Consider the following 20,116-nt stretch of genomic DNA (forward strand, 5'->3'; position numbering starts at 1 on the left):
ACAACATAGCAGAGAACTCTTGCTTGCTACAGGGAACCAACATAGCGGACAGGTATTGCTTGTGGCAGGTGCATAGTGTAGTAGAGGAGTCTTGCTTGCTAAAGGAAAACAAGGTGGAGGGTTCTTGCTAAAGGGAAACAACAATAGCAGCGGTCGGAGGCGTCTTGCTACAAGGGGACAGTGTAACAGAGGGGTCTTGTTTGCTTCAGAGAAAATAACATAGCGGAGAGGTCTTGTGTTAAACCACACTCTGAATTATTGTCTGTTCATTATAAACTGGGAACACCCCCAAACTCTTACTCTAACTTTACTATGTCCATGTTTCTTTCTTTACAGGTTGTTGAAAAGCGATGCTTCAGAGGAAGCCTGTGCTTATCTGACTTCAGTTCTAGGTACAAACCCCTTGCTCCTGACAGATCTGGACCTGAGTGGAAAGAAACCAGGAGTGAAGCAGTTCTGTGCTCTACTGGGGGATTCACACTGCAGACTGCAGAAACTTAAGTGAGTTGATTCAGTATTGTGACCGCTGCTGCACCACACTATTTGACAAAGATTATTGGTTGTTTGTTTTCTTCACCAGTTTTTGGTAGAAACTCTTTAGGTTCATGTTTCTTTGGAGCTAGTTTCCCTGGGTCATTTTGAATTAGTTGCTCTCCATTATGTTGCTACAGTGGGTCCCCGTTAAGTTTGGACGGGTTCCTTCATGAATCACGCACCCCATTTTCTCAGCAGAAATGGCACAAACTGCAGTTGACACAAACAACCACAAGGTGTCACTTGGGTGCCACTACTATTTTTGATGCGACTGACTTACTGCTTCCATGACGCAGCAGGGGCACGGGAACTTAAATTCATCACGGTAGTTTAAGCTTACACTTGACAAAACATTCTAATATGAAAATGTAGATGCAATTGTTGTAAAATGGTACAGCTCCTTTAAGAAAGCACCGTGTGCAGGGATGCAGCGAGAGGGGATAGGCCTATGTGTGTTAGAACTTAGCTTGTGGAAAAAGTATGTGCTGTTGAGACTGGAGCGAGTCATATTCAAAATAATGCAAAAAAAAAGCAATTATCCTCATTCATTGCAACCAAAGCATGCCTGCTTGCCGACGTTCAAACGAAAAATATATCAAAGCACCTTTTGCGTTTGAATGTAGCACGAAAAAATGTTTAAACAGCTGGACAAATGATTTAGCTAATTGATTATATAACCTGTACACCAGCAATTGTTGAACATTTACCTGTACAAGTACATTGACAGTAGCCCAGCCTAACAGCATGTTGTAGGCCTACTGTAGAAATTTCAATTAAATTGCAACCGCAACATGCCTGCTTGCCAACGTTCAAACGACAACGAAAAAGATAATAAAACAACAAGAGGGTTGAGTCTGAATGACACTGAGTTTTTAGACACTGAGTTTTTGTAGTTAAGAAATATTTTCGTATAAAAAAATGGTCATTCTTCAATCTCCTTCACTGACGCCTATGGAAAAGGCTTAACGTCCCAAAACAACGATCAATGATCATCAAATTTCTCTCTCACATTGCTCCTCATAACCATCTATAAAAAAGTGTTTTTTCTTTTCTTTTTGAGCACATCCGAATCCCAGGACATAACGCACTGGACCTTATAATAGGCTTGAGATATAATTCCAAAGGGGGCAGATAGGGGCCACTGCACTTAAAACTTAAAAAGATGAAGCTTTCCGAAATTTGAAATTGCGATCAGTGACTGGCATCGGGTGAACGAAGCTTTTCGAAGTTGAACAGGCTATTAAAAACTATTTGCGCACCTCCATGTCACAGGAGAGACTGGGCTCTCCCTTCTATGAAAAAGACGTTAGGCTACCTGCAAACTGGCCTATGATTTCATTGCTGAGTTTGCGGCAAAGCAAGAAAATGTTTTTTTTCCTGAGTCAGGATATGGCGAGTCAGTGTCATTTATTTGTCCAATGTTAGCCTATAGATACAGACCAGTACATCTTATCAATAGTTTGAATGTCGTGTGTGTTTCTGCTCATTGACAAATACCGTTCAGCACAATGATTCATGCCCAATTAATTCCCCCTGTTAAAGTGTTCGCCTTTGTTACACTATTTGGTTTCGTGATGTAGCCTATGATAAACACCATATGGCCAAATATGTGACTCAGCTAATGTTATAGGCTATACAATTGAATTTCCCCTCTTAAAGGCAAGCTGGTGTAGCTTATTAGACTAGGCTACTATTAAAATACACCGACGGTAGCCTTGGCTATGTGTAAAGTAAGCTATCGCATGATTTCATGCACGTAAGTGAAAAGGGCCTTGCATCTGTCAAGTTCGCACAGGGCCTCGCATTCCCCTTGCGACGGCCCTGCAGCTCCTCCTAAGACATCGAGGAAAAAGTTAAAATACGCGATAAACCCGGGAAAAGTTGACAGGTTTGTTTCGGTCCCGGTGATTATTTGTGAAATTGTGCAAACGACAGCCTTTTCAAGGCATTTCAAGGAAGGAGTCGTAGCATGCAAGCTCCCAAATTGACCCAGTAGCCTAAGGCATCAATAAATTGTTGGGACTGGGGAGGGTCATGCGTTTTTTCTCAATCACTGTGGAGGGTCATAGAAAAAATTCTTGCTGACGAGGGAGGGTCACGTCTCAACGCTCCCAAAACTCCTCCGGTAGCCCCTTAATTAAATAAATAACGAACAGTCCCTAATTGATTAATAGCCTAGGCCTACACCAGCAATTGTTGAACATTGACCTGTACAGGACATTGACAGTAGCCCAGCCTAACAAGCAAATGTTGCAAAATACATCAAAAGACGCAATTAATCAGAAATAAATAATGTAATCTGCATCGCTTTATTTAACAAACTGCAAGCAACAAGAGCATTGAGTTCGCTGTAAGGCCAAACCCAAGAGCAAAGCCTATCTGTTAAGGCAGTCTATAGGCTATATAACGAGCTGTGTGCCTGGAAAGACGATAGATGACGGCTCTGGTCATCCCATACCCTCCCCCCACTTCCTGTAGCCTACCATTATGAAGGCCTGTAGCCTAAAACGACTCGTTGCCGTTTTGTGACATTAAGCCCCCCTCCCCCATCCCCTTCTTTCACAAGCAGTGGGGGAGCGCGGGGCACAAAGTACCACTTTTTGGTAGACAAAGGAGGGTTCTCCGCGCTTCTGTCGTTTGGCCACAATCCGTTGCAACCAGGCCAGGACAGATATTTTAGAGAGGAGAGACGCCGGTGCAGCTCAGATGTCTTCTTAATTTTCTTTATTCTTCAGTAAAAGGTGCAGAACATTATTAAACTTTGACTGACATTTCGACGTGTCGATGTTTTTGACTAACGAACATCGAAACGTTAGTCAAAGTTTAATAATGTTCTGCACCTTTTACTAAAGAATAAAGAAAATTAAGAAGACATCTGAGCTGCACCGGCGTCTCTCCTTCTCTCTAACACTTTTTGGCTTTGGCTAAATATTTCTAAAATCATTTGAGTTTCACTAGTCACATGTTTTAACAAGCAACACTTGTTATTGAACTAATAACAGACGTGTGTCGAAAATTGACTTTATTTTCCATACGGAGAAATAACTATGCAGAGTCTAACCAAGGTCAATCTTGCCAAAAAAGCCCTCAAACCTGAAAACACATGAGGCAAAAGTGCAAAACATCACAAAACTAACTAAACTAACACGCGCATATTTTTGTATTGCAATCATTGTAGCCTACAGTTGTAACAGCGCGTAACAGTCGTTTTACTCCCCGTATGCGCTCATTATAAAGAACGTTTAACGTGTCCCAAAAACAGCTATCAATTAATCACCAAACGTCTTATAAACAAGTATTGCCAGGAGCAACACCTTGCAAAAAATGAAAACAATAGGCCTAGGCCTTTATATGGCTCTGCTCCTGCCTAGATTCGAACTCAGAACTACCTGAAAGTTGCAGACCTGTTCTGGAAATACGTGCATTAACCCACTCGACCGTCAGACAACGCTATCTGCTTCGAGTAGGCCTATTGGGTAAGACTGTAGCCTACACTGGTTGCTGTGGCACAGTCTTGAGTGACCGAATTCATTTTTCTTTGTCATATGAATGCTGTCATTTTGTTAACATTACTGTTAAGGAGATGCTGTAGGCAAAGTCTATATTTCAACCTCGTTAGTGTAGTAAAAAAAATCAGAACTATTCACAAGGTTTCTGGGCAGCATATTTATGTTCTGTTAGCAAGCGAACTTCTCATGACTACCGACAAAGTAGCCTACTGCCAGCTGACGAAGCTCTCATTTTAAAACATTACTGAGAGACAGACACTGTACAATCAAGAAATCTTGCCACTGAATCCAAAACTATGTTTAACATTATGTACAAGGCTTAGGCTACAGTGGACTAGCTTGTTGCAGGGGCTGCTAAAAACACAGAGAAACGCACTGAAAACTCGGCCAATCACAGCCCTTGCTGTCGAATGCGCCGTCTGGTTCGCCCGTGGAACTCCACAGCGGACTATGCTGCCCCCAAGCGGCTGCAGTTGTACTTACATTTCACCATTCACCATGATCGTGAATGAAGTGTCAATTTTTAACTGGGACCCACTGTATGTTACCTCCCAACCATTGCGCTTCTCCAATGAGCGATGCCTGGCTCTTTTTAATTATTTCACCCCCCCCACAGCACAGCAGGAGCAAAAGAGCTGTTGTTATGAAGAAAAATAATTGTTACCTGTTGTTCAACTCTGAGTAGGCTACTGTAATTGACACTATTTGTCAATAATTGCAATGTTGTCAGTGGCTGGAGAGCCGAACATTCGTAATATTCTGAGGCCATGCATTTTCAGCCATTTCATAATTTTATTCATGGAGCCAGTAATGGTTGCCATCCACCTTGCCTCACCCCAAATATATCTCCATACAGGCTTAATGACTGCAGTGTAACAGATGAGGATTGTGCTGCTCTGACTGCAGCTCTGGCATCAAACCCCTCACACCTGATGGAGCTCAATCTGAGTGGGAATAAACTAGGAGACTCAGGAGTGAAGCACATCTCTGCTTTATTACAGAATCCAGACTGTAAACTACAGAAACTGCTGTAAGTAAATTGACAATGACAGTATGATGTAGTGAAGTACACAATCGGAGTTGGCGGACAAATTTCAAGTATAATTATATGTTCTATGAAGCACAAATTTGCAGTAACATGCAATAAGGAAACAGAAACAAAATTTTGAGCATAGTGGAGCAGTGGATAATGTCACCGCCTAACAATTGGTCGACCCAGATTCAATTTCCAAACCTCTGTGAGACTGTGTTGCTTTGAATAAAAGTGTCTTCTAAACAAGAAGAAGAGTTTCTGTGTGTCCCTGAAATTATTGTATTGGGAAATTTGCCCCTTTAAGAAAAGGCCATCCTCTCTAATAGATAGATAGATAGATAGATAGATAGATAGATACTTTATTGATCCCCAGGGGAAATTCAAGCATCTTAATAACATCAGGACAACATTTTCTCTTCAGTGGTGGGAAATTCACCTGCTGTACTGTAGTTGACCTTACTGACAAATTCTCTTTTTATAAGTATGCTTTCTTGCTCTGCCTAAGCTTAACATGTCCAGCTTGTTGGGACAAAATATACCGGAAATGATTTGAACAAATTCTTTTCTACAACAAGTCTAGATAGTGACAATTGAGTGAGTAAAAAGCGTTCAAAATTTCCACATTGTCATTGTTGAAAATGTCCAAAATCGTCCATATATATATATATATATATATATATATATATATATATATATATATATATATATATATTTATTCATTATTGCAATCTTACTATGAAATATCCATATAAAATCTACAGCATTTCATCCCCTTGGAGTGTTTTGCAAAAAAATGTATTTACAAAATTATAACCCTCTTTTAAAAAGGGACTTTGTATCTTTAAAAAAAAATAAAAAAATTCCATCTTACTATTCGATGACAACTTACAGTATATTTACAGTAATTTACAATATATGTCCATGACAGGGTGGACATAATTATGCTTTATCCTTTGAATATTGTCTATTGGTTTGGGTTTTGTTTGTATATCTTGCTTGCTTTCAAAAGGAAATTTGACCCGAAAACGACAATACAGTCAAGCTTAAAAGTGGCACTTCCGACATTATGCTTTTAAACGAAAGTTTTACTTGGGTTCATTCACAAAAAGACCTTAGGCATCATTTTGGCGAGTTACACTTAAGGGATTGCGGTTTGATCATTAACGGCCACAGCAATGAAGATGACCAAATCATTTGGTGGTAGTTGTTGGCAGACAACCCATCATGGGGGTGGGTCTGGGACACCAGATACCACTAGTGAGCCTTCTGGAGGTATCGTGGGCTTAATTCAATGAAACGCCTATGAAGGAAGGTGCCTGCTTGATAACCCCAGTGAAATGCTCTTGGAAGCTGGTGATGTTTTTGCTAGTGATTTGTGATTTTGGTTTTGATGGTGAATAGACTTTTATAGACGTTTTATAGACGTTTATTGGCCGCTGTGTGAAATCTCCAACCTATAGCACCAGGAACTTAACATCTCTCCTGTGTATATTTGATATTCTACAACTTGAGTGTCTACTATTTCTAATAATACATAAAAACAATATAACATTGAGACCAAAATGTGTGGACATTGTATGGACTGAATGGCACTCTCCGATGATATTCACCGACCAGTCAACTTTAACTTAATGACCAGCCTGAACTGTAAATGTGTATGTATAAGGTTCTTGATATTGTAACAATACCCCATTAATGATAACAATATTCACTATCTGTATACAAATATGGGTAAAGAAAATACACTACAGTGTGAGGGATCTTCCTCAATTGGTGACATGACAATAGGTACAACTAGTTTTGTGTGCTCTCCCAATAAAATATTGTGAATGTATATTTCAAAGATTGTTGATCAAAGAGCCATGGAAACACTATCAGGTGCTTTATAGCAGTGCCACTTTGACTAGTTCCTGGTTTAGCAGTGACACTTTGACTATGCTTGTAGTTCCTGGTTTAGCAGTGCCACTTTGACTATGCTTGTAGTTCCTGGTTTAGCAGTGACACTTTGACTATGCTTGTAGTTCCTGGTTTAGCAGTGCTTCAAGAGACCTAAAGAACAAACTACAAAATAAGCTAGTCTTACTCTTTTGATCCCGTGAGGGAAATTTGGTCTCTGCATTTATCCCAATCCGTGAATTAGTGAAACACACTCAGCACACAGTGAACACACAGTGAGGTGAAGCACACACTAATCCCGGCGCAGTGAGCTGCCTGCAACAACAGCGGCGCTCGGGGAGCAGTGATGGGTTAGGTGCCTTGCTCAAGGGCACTTCAGCGGTGGCCTACTGGGTTCGAACCGGCAACCCTCCGGCTACAAGTCCGAAGCACTAACCAGTAGGCCACGGCTGCCCCAAACCAGTAGGCTACGGCTGCCCCAGTACTATATGTATAAATATGTATTGATATGTTTTTGGGGCAGCATTGAAAAAAAAACTTCTCCATTTTCTCTAGACTTTCAGAGTGTAATATAACAGGAGAAGGATATGCTGCTCTTGCCTCAGCTCTGAAATCAAACCCTTCACACTTGGTAGAGCTGGACCTGACAGGAAATGACCCTGGAGAATCAGGAGTGGAGCTGCTCACCAATTTAAAGAAGAATCCAACATGTAAACTAAATAAACTGAGGTGAGAGAATTAAGCAAATCAAAAGGCAAATGAAGAAAAAGAAAGTTATAGCTAATCATCATTTAACTTCTGTTCCCAATATATGTAGTCATGTTCATTGTAAACTAAACTGGGAACACCAACAGACTCCAAATGCAGATGGCTGCAACAATGACGATGCTTCATGTTTCTGTCTTTGCAGGTTGTTGAAGAGTGATGCTGCAAAAAAAGTCTGCTCTTCTCTGATTAAAGTTCATGGAATAAACCCCTTACTCGTGACAGAGCTGGATCTGAGTGGGAAGAAACTAGGAGACTCAGTAGCGAAGCAGCTTTCTGCTGTACTGGAGGATTCACACTGCAAATTGCAGACGCTTAAGTTAGTGGTTTAATTTGTTTCATAAGATCTATTTTATTATTTTATCTGAAAATGAAAAAAGTCGGTGATACTTTCTATGAATCCAGTATTCATAAAGGATTATAAATACATTGACAAAGGGTTATAAACCATTCATAAAGCCTCACAATTATTGACATTAGTGTATATAACTTATACATACTCATGATTGCGTTCACAAAGTATTGTGTTACTATATAAGCCTTTACAACTTGAAGTGTCACAAAGCATTATAAAGCATATTTGACCTCTTGGTAAAGGCAATCAGAATAAGAATTGCACAGGGTACTATGAAATTGGTGAGCAGTTCTAACCTTGCGTTCAATAAATACAAATAAATGTAAAAGCAATAATATATCCAACCCAACCCACACACTTCCCCATTTCCCCTTGGGGATCAATAAAGTATCTATCTATCTACCTATCTATCTATCTATCTGTCTATCTGTCTACACACACACATACCTTCCACACACACACACACACACACACACACACACAAAAGAAGGAAGTAGTGCAAGGTGATAAATACATTCAAGTAGTTATCACATTCAGTGTTTCTGATACATTAGTGCCAAAGTTTGCTGTGCTATTTGGAGTTCAGTTTACGATTAAAAAAAAAAAAATGGGGGGGGGAGTTTTGAGGTGGACATAATCAACTAGCTTACTGTATCTCCCTAAATCTCCTAACATTGGTCCTATTTACATGTTGTGACTATTGTGACTAGTATTATTACAATGTGTACAAATTCCAATTTAACATGAGACACAGCAATTATCTTGTGTCTCATTTTACATTGGTATTTGTAGCCTATATTTTGTAACTATGCAAGTCACCTCATGTAAATGGTAAAATGTAAGAATACTTTTGTCACTTTTGGGAGCTATAGGCCAGTTGGTTCTGCTCACCTCAATGAGCTATGCTAAGCTAGGCTAACGGTGAATAAGGTAATTTCCCAAAATGTTAAGGCATGCAGAAATCTGATGAGAAACCGTAAAGTCCTCAGGTGACAGGTCCATAGTTTTTGTTGTTTCTTTTGCATCAATTGGATTAAGTGTAATTGTCTTGAGCAAAGGTGTAACCCTTGCCTGTTTAAAGTGTATATGTCAGGTTAAAAAACATTTTTGACAAATGAAGGGACATGAAGCAAGAAAGTAGTGAGTAGTGATTTTTCTTGAAAAATCAAATTTAAATACAATAGAACAATATTTACAGTTATTCCACTGCTTGGTTGAATTTCCCATTGTCCTATGTAATTTAGAACGACCATTAACCGTATGTTATTTGCACACCTATGAAGAAGATCCATTTTGTGGGCCGTACCACACTTGTATATTAATTCGCCAAACTCGTTGTGAAGTTTAAATGAACTGTCACGTTGCATCCGAGCTGTAAAATGCAGACGTTCAGAACATGGCAACATTGTAGCAGTGTTTCCCCTAGAAATTGTTCCAGCAGCGGTGCTATTACTTGGCGGGTGGGGGGGGGGGGGGTTGTTGCGCATTTTTTTAATTTTTTTTATATCATACCTTCGTGTTTCTTTTGTGGACATTTTCAGCTTTCTTTTACATTATTGGTTAAAAATGATAGAAGAAAAATTAAATGGCACAACCCAGAAAAAGATTATTTACAATTTATTTCAATTTGTCTTAATGGCAAAGGCCACACCCAATCTGCGAGCACTTAATTTTTCTGGGCTTTGAATTGAATTGAATTGTGGGGGGGCCATTAATGCTGACACGCATGCACGTAGCCAGATGCTCTCCTTGTAGTCTAATTCTCAGTCCCAAAACAACAAACCCACGTGTAAAAAAGTAAATACTCACTTTTCTTCTACATCACTCCCACAGTTACCATACAACTCACTCACAATTAACTCGAAAAAGACCTAGGCTACTTGATTGAAGTGCGACCGTTCGTCTCACCGTCAAGAGAACGCTGAATTTATGAGAACATGTCTTTCTGATAAGAGAATGTAGGCTCCTATATGTCTAATGCCGTAAACGTAGAAAAGGTCTGTTTGTGATAGCCTATTATAGCTAAGTGGACAGAATTTAGGCTATACGTATATGCCAACATATGCTCATATTTCCTTTAACTATCAGACAGTTTAAACAGGCCTAGACTGTGTTCGCCTAGCTTTCCCATGCAAACATTACATATAGCCCTACGCTAACGTTACAAGTCTAGGCTACAATTAACGTTAAGACCATAGCACATTGGTTTACTCTATTGCATTACTTACGTTTTAATAATTTGTCGTTGAATGTTGATGGAGGCTCATCTTTGGGAAATCAGCTCTCTGGATAAAATTGTCAGCCGGAGCAAGAGTTCTCAGAGTTGACGACACGGGGGGTAAATCGAATCAGCAGAAAGAACCGCATCACAACAGTAGGCTAAATCGCAACAAACTCCCCCCCCCCCCCCCCATGTTAAATTAATTTCGGTAATCATGAATTGGTTTCTTTTATTTGATGTAGGCTAGGAGAGGAGGATGCATGTTTCACATTAGTGTCAATGTGTCAAAGCAGGCTTTGGATCAGAGGAATTGCTCAAGCTTAACATATGGCATAGGCTACAAGCGAATTCACGGCATACAAAAAGCTTCGTGATGAAATATAACTAATATCATTTTTTATTGTCACCAGGCCTATAAGTAGGCTATTTATTGTGTAACCTACAAGTGAACGATGACACCATAGGCTACACTGGCGGAGCAAGACCCCATCAGTCGGATAGCTAAACAATGTAACCCTGTTCAGAACGTAGGCTAGCCATATGGGCTGCAGACTTGTCTTTGGGCTTGTAATCACCTGACACATCATGCCGCATATATGTCCTGAATAATGAGAGGCTAAGTGCGGATTTGATGCACTTAACTTACTCAAGACTTTCAGAAAACAATTTCGAGATGACGTTGGCCATTGTGCTTTTACAGTGTGTTAAGTGAATCTCGTGATATTATGTTGCAGCGGCGCTGAAAATTCAGCGGCGGCGCTGCGCCGCTGTTAAATACATTGTAGGGGAAACACTGTTGTAGCATATGACGGAGGTGGCTTTTAGCTAGATGGATGACAGCAGGCTAAGTAAAATAGCGATGTTTCAAAGCTAAAGTTCATCAGAATCTTGGGATACGCCCACTTGACAACGGGAGAGATAGAACTAACGACTGGCCTTTGGCCGTAGCAACCATCCATTTAGAACTAGTAACGGCAGTTTGTCCTGCAAGTTGAGAAATTAGTTGATATGTGTCGGAAGAAATTAGTTCTACAAACAAGACAGTTTTAGCGATTAAAACGTTTAAATTGTAACAGGAAATGAACACAACGCAAGTGGCAACAGTGGAATAAGCGGGATAATGGACTCCACGGTGGTCTGTTCACAGAAGTTAATGCACTCCGCTTCGCGTCGGGGCCGTTTTACAACCTCGACCGTGCATTAACTTCTGTGAACAGACCACCGTGTCGTCCATTATCCCTTACTTATTTTTATAACTGAATTTATGAACATTCCAGACACAGTGATGACCTCATAAGAGGGAGTCCAGCAAAGTTGAGCATAGGGGAGAATGGGTTTTAACTGCATTTTCTTTTACACTGATAAGGCCAAAAATGTCCTCTATGACATACCAGCATGAGCCTGATTGGCAGGGACAAAGTAAAGACGAATAGGCTACAACATGTAGGTAAATCATGGCCATCAGTGAGAAATTGATTAGGGGTGTGAGTAGGATCGGATCACTATTAGTATGTATCATGGCTTCAAAATGGCAGTTGTGTCATTTTCCATCACATAGGCTTTATACACCAAGTTAAGTAGAATCAGTAAGCAAATTAATAGTCTGTCTATAGCTAACATTAGTTGATAAGCAGATGGATATATAAAGAGCAAATGTGTGGTAGCCCATATACACTGATGGTTTTATAGTCAGGTCTCTAAAGCAGGAAGCATATATGCCCATGGTTGCCTGAACACAGACTAATGAATTGCTTACTGATTATACTTAGTTAGGCTATATAATGGCCTATATGTGATGGCAAGTGACACAACTGGCATTTTCAAGCAAAAAATGTATCAGAATATTTTTTATGTCAGGCAGGTAGTAGACTTTAGCATGACATACTGGAATGAAGTCCTGTTTTAGGCCTCATCAGTGTAAACAAACCTACTGTATGATCCCTTATCCCATGTGTTTTAATTATACAATTGGGTTCTATAGAGCTATTTATTTGTTTCTGATTGGCCGAGAGACGTTCCATGAGTTGGAATATCCCTGGACATTTCAACTCAGACTTTGCACAGCTAGAATGCTCCGCTGCGCGTCGGGGTCCGGTTCGCCCTGTCAGGACTTATTTTCCCAGTAATGACCGGCGTTCTATACATTATCCCTTACATATTGTTCTATTGTATTTAAAGTTGATTTTTCAAGAACAATCACTACTCACTACTATCTTGCTTCATGTCCCTTCATTTGTCAAAAATGTTTTTTAACCTGACATATACACTTTAAAAGAAGAAGGAACTATTCCAGAACTGAGTGAAGAATTAAACACATACGGGACCGCCGGCAGAACAGCAGGTGCGATAGACTGCAGAAGAGGATTCAAAGGGCATGTTGTTAAATGACTTCGCTGAAGCAGTAGAGAAATCTCTTCTTCATCAAGAGGAGAGAAAGAGTCCAACGATGCCACCATGTCTAAACAAGTCAAACCCCTCCTTAAAAGCTCATCAAACTGGGCACTTATTTTAGCAACTTTTTCAGTAAAAATGTTGCAAAGTCATCTGCTGACAGTACGGAGTCCCTACATTCAAAAAATTAAATGTCTTCTAAAATAATTGTAGCTTGGGCCTAATCCTTTATGAATGTATTTATACTTGTTATGAAATACTTCCAATATTTGTTACCAATGAAAGCAAAAGACCTTTGTTTTACCTCAACCACGTCATGACAATCAGAAAAGCATTACTGTTCTTCATACAATATTTAGGTCTGGTCAAACTATTGACTTCTGATTAGACGAGAGGCATTGGTTATCACTCTACAGTACATTTTGTATTGAATTGTTTGACATGAACATTCCATCCATTCAAAGCAAGAGAGCAGCAATTTCATTAGTCACATCTGAGTGAGAAAATTACGTAAATTGACGTAATTTTGATTGGATACTTCCGCTGAGTTACATCCGGATGTGCTCGGACCGCAACCAGAAAGTTGCATATTCGTTTCTTCCGCGGAGAAGCACTAGGGGGAGACGAAGCACCCACCAAACGACCCAAAAAGTGTTGTAGAACCATCAGAATGACTCTCAACCTGCATAATTAAGGTCATTTTTGCTAAAATTGTTGCATAGGGCTTCTTTAATATGAGATGTATTCAATTTAGGCTATACAAATTACGGGGTGCACAAGCACATGCACTTGCCTGTCTTGAAAGTGTTGCGTTGCTTGGTGTAATGGTAGTCAGCTGGTACTGTATGTGTCTGTGCAGCAGCTGTATAGCCTCTTAAGCTGCTAGCACCCTGGGGTTTTAGCTCACTAGCTAGCATGCTCAACTCTCAGTCCAAGGTGCTGCAAGTTGTGGGTTTGAGACCGGGCAAGAGCAGGGATGAGCCGCGTGCTCAACACAACATGGATTATATTTGTGCCGTGACTCGGACAGGAGTGAGGTTTAGGGGCTGTCGACTGAAGTATCATAAATTAATATTCCAAGGTGTTTTTTGATTATATGTTTTTTGCCATATCAATTTCAAACTCCCCTACTTTCCTTAGACTTGCAGACTGTGGTATAACTGGTGAAGGATATGCAGCTCTGGCCTCAGCCCTGAAATCAAACCCCTCACACCTGATAGAGCTGGATCTGAGAGGGAACGACCCTGGAGACTCAGCAGTGAAACTACTCACTGATTTACATAATTTAGTTTATGATAGAAAACATAAACTAAAGATCCTGAGGTAAGAAAACGTCACAGAAGAGCATACAATCTCTTTGTTGCCACCAATCTGTTCATGTTTTATATGTCTAAATTTGATTTGTTAAAATAATTTTATGTGATACATTGATAAGAGAGATCAAATCAATTACATCTGATGTAAAATGTATATATTATATACAGAGGTATACACGGGTTTCCAACAAAACTAGATGCGCGCGCAGCCGTGGGGCAGAAGACGCTTGGTGGCTGGCCCCAACATTATAAACTTAACCTAGTAGTCGGCTGCTGTAAGCTACAATCGGATTTTGTATAGCCCTGTTGTCTCAATCATAATAACATCTAATTTCAGACTTTATTTCAGAGTTTGTCGTTCATTTGCATTATTAATATACCATCGTATTTTGGCGTTTTTGGCGAAGACATGCATTCCGTTAGGGATATTGAACATATTGAACATTCTTTAACCATCGTGATTTCGAATTGGTGCAGCTTTCAGCACAAAAACTCATTGTATTCTTTTCATGAAGAGCACTGCTCTATGCTGTTCTATGGTGCTTTCGGCCTTTTAGTTGCGCACGCATGTTTTCATGACGTTGCATAGAAATCCTTTATAGAACACTGATGGCCACACCAGACTGATGGGTTTAGAGGGGTGTCAAACTCATATTAGGTAGTGGGTTGGATTTGTTGGAATGAGACCTCGTGGGGGGCCGTCATTGTTATTTGTTATTTGATGATATCACTTATGAGCAGACGAGTACAAATAATGTATTGCTCTCTGCTCTTTCTCTCTTGAAATGCCATTCTTCCATGTTTTTCTGCTTCTTCCTTCCTAGTGCTAGGTTATCAATTTGCTTATTACACATTGTTGAAGACAACTGGATTTTTTTTCTAATTTTCCCTTCCTACCTAAAACATCTGGGGGGCCGTATGAAACCTGCTGGAGGGCCTGATCTGGCCCCTGGGCCTTATGTTTGACACCCCTGGTTTAGAGTGTGTAGAATTATTCCAGTGCACACTTAAGTCATGTTCACAGTAAATGAAACTAGGAACACTTCCAGACGCTAAAAGGAAATGGAAGCAGCAATGGGGTATACTTTTGACATTGATTCATGTTTCTCTCTACAGGTTGTTGAAAAGTGATGCTGCAGAGGAAGCTTCTGCTTATTTGACTTCAGTTCTAAGAATAAACCCCTTACTCCTCACAGACCTGGATCTCAGTAAGAAGAAGCCAGGAGACTTGGGAGTTCAGCAGTTTTGTGCTCTATTGGAGGATTCACACTGCAAACTGAAGAAACTTAAGTTAGTGGTTTAATGTGCCTGATTTTTATTTTGAATTTGACCAAATATTTCAGATTAGCCTTTGTGAACCCAGACGAACCTGTTAGCAAATTTGAATTTGCTCTACTGGTCCGTTTGGAAAGGATCCCATTGATTGCAATACGTTATTAGAACTGCTTATTATGGTTGAGCAAGGAGAACATCGGACGAAAGTTTCTATTTGTAGTTGTAGTTTTGATAAACTAGCCTACCTTGCCAATTTGTAATGAGAGTGAAGTTCACCTCTTGTTGCGTTGTTGCAATGAAGGCCTCTGTGATTGGAGAGCATATTTTGATGTCAAGTCAGGGTACAAAATATCCGTATGAGTCTCCTAGTATAAAGTCTGACTCGACTTTGTGTTCAAGTAATTTAACCTAAGTCGGAGGACGGGTTTTCAGATTATCCAACGGGTCATTAATGCTCCATATGTCTAGGAATACAGTAAGTAAACAAGAGAACATATGACAAACTACTATAGTCTAAAGAAGCACTGTCTCAAATGGCATTCTTCTGTTCTCACAATACCTAATTTCAGTGCATGAGTGCGTTCACACTGAGAATTCCGACAGCCCAAAGTGCACTGCTTAGTACCTGGATGGTGCACTCATAACATAAAAAAAGTGTGCAATGATGGACACTTTTTGCACTCAACAGATGCCATCTTGGCTACATAGCGAAAGAGGAGAGAGTAATTCAAACATATGATAATTGTGGTTGAGAAATCTGGAGCGGCAGCAGTGGAAAACACACAAGAAAGTCATAACATATAACTGTTTTGACAAAGTACGGCCAAGACAATGTCTAACAGAGGACACCAATAAAGTTATATTTAAATGTTGCAATCGTATCTGTTAAGTGCACGGAGATGGTGTTCGATTTGAGAACATTTGTGTGAAGCACACAAATTGCCCTTGTGGGACAAAGAATAAACTGAACTGACTGAACACCTACTCTTTTAGGTGTTATGTAGGAAGCAAAAAAGTTCCTGTACAACATGTATGGGCACTTCTTCAGGACTGTTCGAAACCCATTCCCAGTGTCTAACGTTGAGGTGGTTGAGGGAATGCCAAGAGTGTGAAATGCTGTCATCATAGCAATAGTTGGCTGCTTAAAATATAAAACATGTAAACAAACAGCTTTGTTTGCTCTTTTTTGTGTACTACAGTAGCCTTACAGTATACCATATCTCAAAAGTTTTGAAAAACCTAATGTTTTATGATATGTTTACCTAATGCTGTTTTTAACTATTGAACTTTTTTGCTTCCTACATAACACCTAAAAGAATAGGTTTTTCAAAACTTTTTTGAGCGGTAATGTATTTCACTGTCATACATACTGTTTAAGCTCGTTAACACAACTATTTTAGTGGACAAATGCAAGTGGTGTTCCACCACTGTGAGCCACCACCAAACTTCAGCTTGACACCAGAACACAGCTTGTCATTCCCCATGATATTTCTGGCCTGTGTTCTTGTGACAAAAATGAAGTTTGTAGAACACAGACTGGCTCTACTGAAATATTGTGTAGTGTGTGGCGAGGGATACTTTCGGAGTGTAAAAAAGAGCATTACATTTTAATGAATGTCTAAATTAGTACAGTTACATGGATGAAGATCACTAGAGTTTTGTATATGCTTGCTTCTTCCATGTCACTGTCACTGCCCCAGTGCTGGCCAGTGCTGAATAAGCTGTCCGTATTGAGTCTTAATTCTGTGATCTTAGTAAAAAGACCAATAAGTATCATCACAGTTACATACGTCACCTTGTCCTATGAAAGAGAGCACATGATGTTTTTGGGTATTGTTTTTGCTGAATAAATGCTACAGGAACCTTTACACAAACATGGATACACATGGCCCAATATTATTTTTATCATTTCCCTGCTACCTTTCCTACAGGCTTAATGACAGCGGCCTAACAGAAGAAGGCTGTGCTGCACTGATTGAAGCTCTGAAATCAAATCCCTCGCACCTGGTTGAGCTGAATCTGAGTGGGAATGAACTCAGAGACTCAGGAGTGAATCACATCTCTGCTCTACTCAAGAGTCCACACTGTAAACTACAGAAACTGCTGTAAGTATGACTGAGTATTGTGTAGTGAAATTCACATAATAGACCTTTATTATTGCAATGGACGGATGAATAAGAAATTTCAGGAATAGAGTTACATATTGTATAGAGATCAACAGAGACTTCCCATTCCGAGGTAGGAAGAAGTCTTCTTGAGGTTTGGGAGATCCAGAAAACTCACCGGTGAGGGAAAGATGGAGCGTGCACTACACTGTGAGCTTTGCGTGGGGACTTAAGTTTGAGAAGGTGTGAGGGAGGAGCTCTCATCTGGGAAAGAACATTAATGTATAGTAGCCTTGTTTCTAAAGCCACCAACAATTCTGTGGTAACGAGTTACTGTAAATTAATTACTTGCATAGCAAAGTAAGGCAAGGCAATTACAGTACACATTTCATTAACTACATTGCAGTTACTGAATAACTGAAACCGCAAAGTCTTGAAAAAGTATTGTTTGGTGGTTGGGGGGTAGTAGGTAATATTACTTGTGTGTGTCTATAACATGTTATTTGATGTTCATGCATAGAAGACAGCTGGCGCAGTGTACTCAAATTTGTTCAAAACTGATGCATTCAAGTTAGCTCTGCAAAGTTAGTAGCCTACAGTGCCCTCCAGAATTATTGGCACCCCTAGTAAAACATCCTTTGGTTATTTATTGTAATCTCACAATGAAAACAATGAAGTAAAATGGGTAACACTTTACAGTAAGGGTACATTAATTATCATGAATTTATGCATGAATTAATTATGCATACATTCATGATAAGTCATTTTACTTCATTGTTTTCATTTTGACGTACATAGAATGACTAGCAGAAACTCATGCAAACTCATGGCGAGATTCACATGCCAAGGATTTGACAAAGTGCTTTGACTGAAATAGAATCAAAGTAGACCATTTATTTTAATTAACTTGTTATCAGCAGTATCATTGTCTGTCTGTCTCTAGGCTTAACAACAGCAGAATAACAGAAAAAGGCAGTATTACACTTGCTTCAGCTTTGAAATCAAACCCCTCACACCTGATAGAGCTGAATCTGAGTGGGAATGAACTAGGAGACACAGGGGTGAAGCAGATCTTTGCTCTACTGAAAAAGCCAAAGTGTAAACTACATAAACTGCTGTAAGTAATATGTTGCTGAACAACAATAAGTACATAACTACAATTATTTCTTTGCATTGATGTAGAGGTTACATTGATGAAATCTTTGATGCATTTCATATTTGTGTTTTACAGTAGTATCTCATGTTAGAAAGACATATATGTTAGATACAGATATTACTCTTTTACTGCCTCCTAAAGCAGAGTAAGGGCAGTAATAAATTAACATAGCCAAGCCAATTGATTAGTTTTTGGTGTATATGTTGTAATTGCATCGAATAAAAAATACTCTATTTCCTCTAGATTATCAGACTGCAGTGTAACAGAAGAAGGGTGTGCTGCTCTTGCTGCAGCTCTTAGAATAAACCCCTCACACCTGATAGAGCTGAATCTGAGTAGGAATGAACTAGGAGATTCAGGAGTGAAGCACATCACTGCTTTACTAAAGGATCCATGCTGTAAACTGGAGAAACTGCTGTAAGTAAACTGACAAGTGTATGATGAAGCATAAAAAAGTGTGAACTGCAGAAACTGCTGTAAGTAGTCTAAATTCTAAGATGACTACATTTAGAGCACAGTTAAACTTGCTTCTAAGGCACATTCATATTTTCAATGTATCTTTATTTTGATTGTATGTTTATGCAGTATCGATAAAATAACTCTTCTATTTTTTCCAGAATTTCACATTGTGGTGTAACAGGTGAAGGGTATGCCAGTCTTGCATCAGCTCTTAAATCAGAGCACTCAAACCTGATAGAGCTGAATCTGAGAGGGAATGACCCTGGACCCAGAGGAGTGACTGATTTACTAAATATCGTGATCAAAAATGCTCAAAAATGTGATCTGAAGTAAGATAATTTCTAAATCTTCCAGCATTCTGTTCACCTTTTACATTTCCAAATGTAGGCACTTTTGTAGGCACTGTATAATGTGTATATCTAATTCATTGTTGCCACAATGGACCAATACCTTTGATTACCACATCAAACTGCCAAGGTTAACATTGATCATGTTATTTAAGTGTACATTCACTTTCATTGTAAACTGGGAACAGCAGGCTCTAAATGGGGTAGGAGCAGCAATGATATAATTCTAGCAACAATTATTTTTTGTTTTATCAACAGGTTGTTGAACAGTGATGCTGCAGAGAAAGCTTGTGCTCATCTGACTTCAGTTCTAGGTACAAACCCCTTATTCCTGACAGAGCTGGATCTGAGTGAGAAGAAACCAGGAGACTCAGGAGTGAAACAGATCTCTGCTCTGCTGGAAGATTCACTCTGCAAATTGCAGAGGCTTAGGTCAGTGGCTTCTTTTGTTTGATATTTAGGGGTCTAAGAAGAGAAGTTGTTGGAACCCTTTTGTGTTTGTTCAGATTATTATTACGGTTCTTATTTTTCTCCCCCTAAAAGTGATTGTAGAGCAAAAACTGTAAGGCCCAAGAACTTAAAAAATCAGAATATGGTCCCAGAGACCCCTCTCTACTCAGACCCCTAAACCCGGGGTACTGCACCAATAGGTGGTGCTATAATAATCAGTTTTACATTTTGTCTCACATCTCAACAACAGTGTGGCCTTGCTTCGCAATTCTTGCATTGTTTTAATCCATACATTGCTCTGCAT

General features: G+C 39.6%; 1 protein-coding gene across 1 annotated transcript in view; it reads left to right on the plus strand.

Annotated features, from left to right (window-relative positions):
- Positions 1-20,116, plus strand: part of LOC121694869 — a 248,710-nt gene that overhangs the window by 65,060 nt on the left and 163,534 nt on the right. Inside the window, exons 19-29 of the mRNA XM_042075243.1 lie at positions 337-501; positions 4,900-5,073; positions 7,528-7,701; positions 7,883-8,056; positions 13,845-14,027; positions 15,137-15,310; positions 17,227-17,400; positions 18,344-18,517; positions 18,800-18,973; positions 19,174-19,344; positions 19,621-19,794. Coding sequence (XP_041931177.1) covers positions 337-501; positions 4,900-5,073; positions 7,528-7,701; positions 7,883-8,056; positions 13,845-14,027; positions 15,137-15,310; positions 17,227-17,400; positions 18,344-18,517; positions 18,800-18,973; positions 19,174-19,344; positions 19,621-19,794 — 1,911 coding nt within the window. The remainder of the gene's footprint in view (positions 1-336; positions 502-4,899; positions 5,074-7,527; positions 7,702-7,882; positions 8,057-13,844; positions 14,028-15,136; positions 15,311-17,226; positions 17,401-18,343; positions 18,518-18,799; positions 18,974-19,173; positions 19,345-19,620; positions 19,795-20,116) is intronic.

Source organism: Alosa sapidissima, chromosome 20 (assembly GCF_018492685.1).
Source record: "Alosa sapidissima isolate fAloSap1 chromosome 20, fAloSap1.pri, whole genome shotgun sequence".
Classification (NCBI taxonomy): Eukaryota; Metazoa; Chordata; class Actinopteri; order Clupeiformes; family Clupeidae; genus Alosa; species Alosa sapidissima.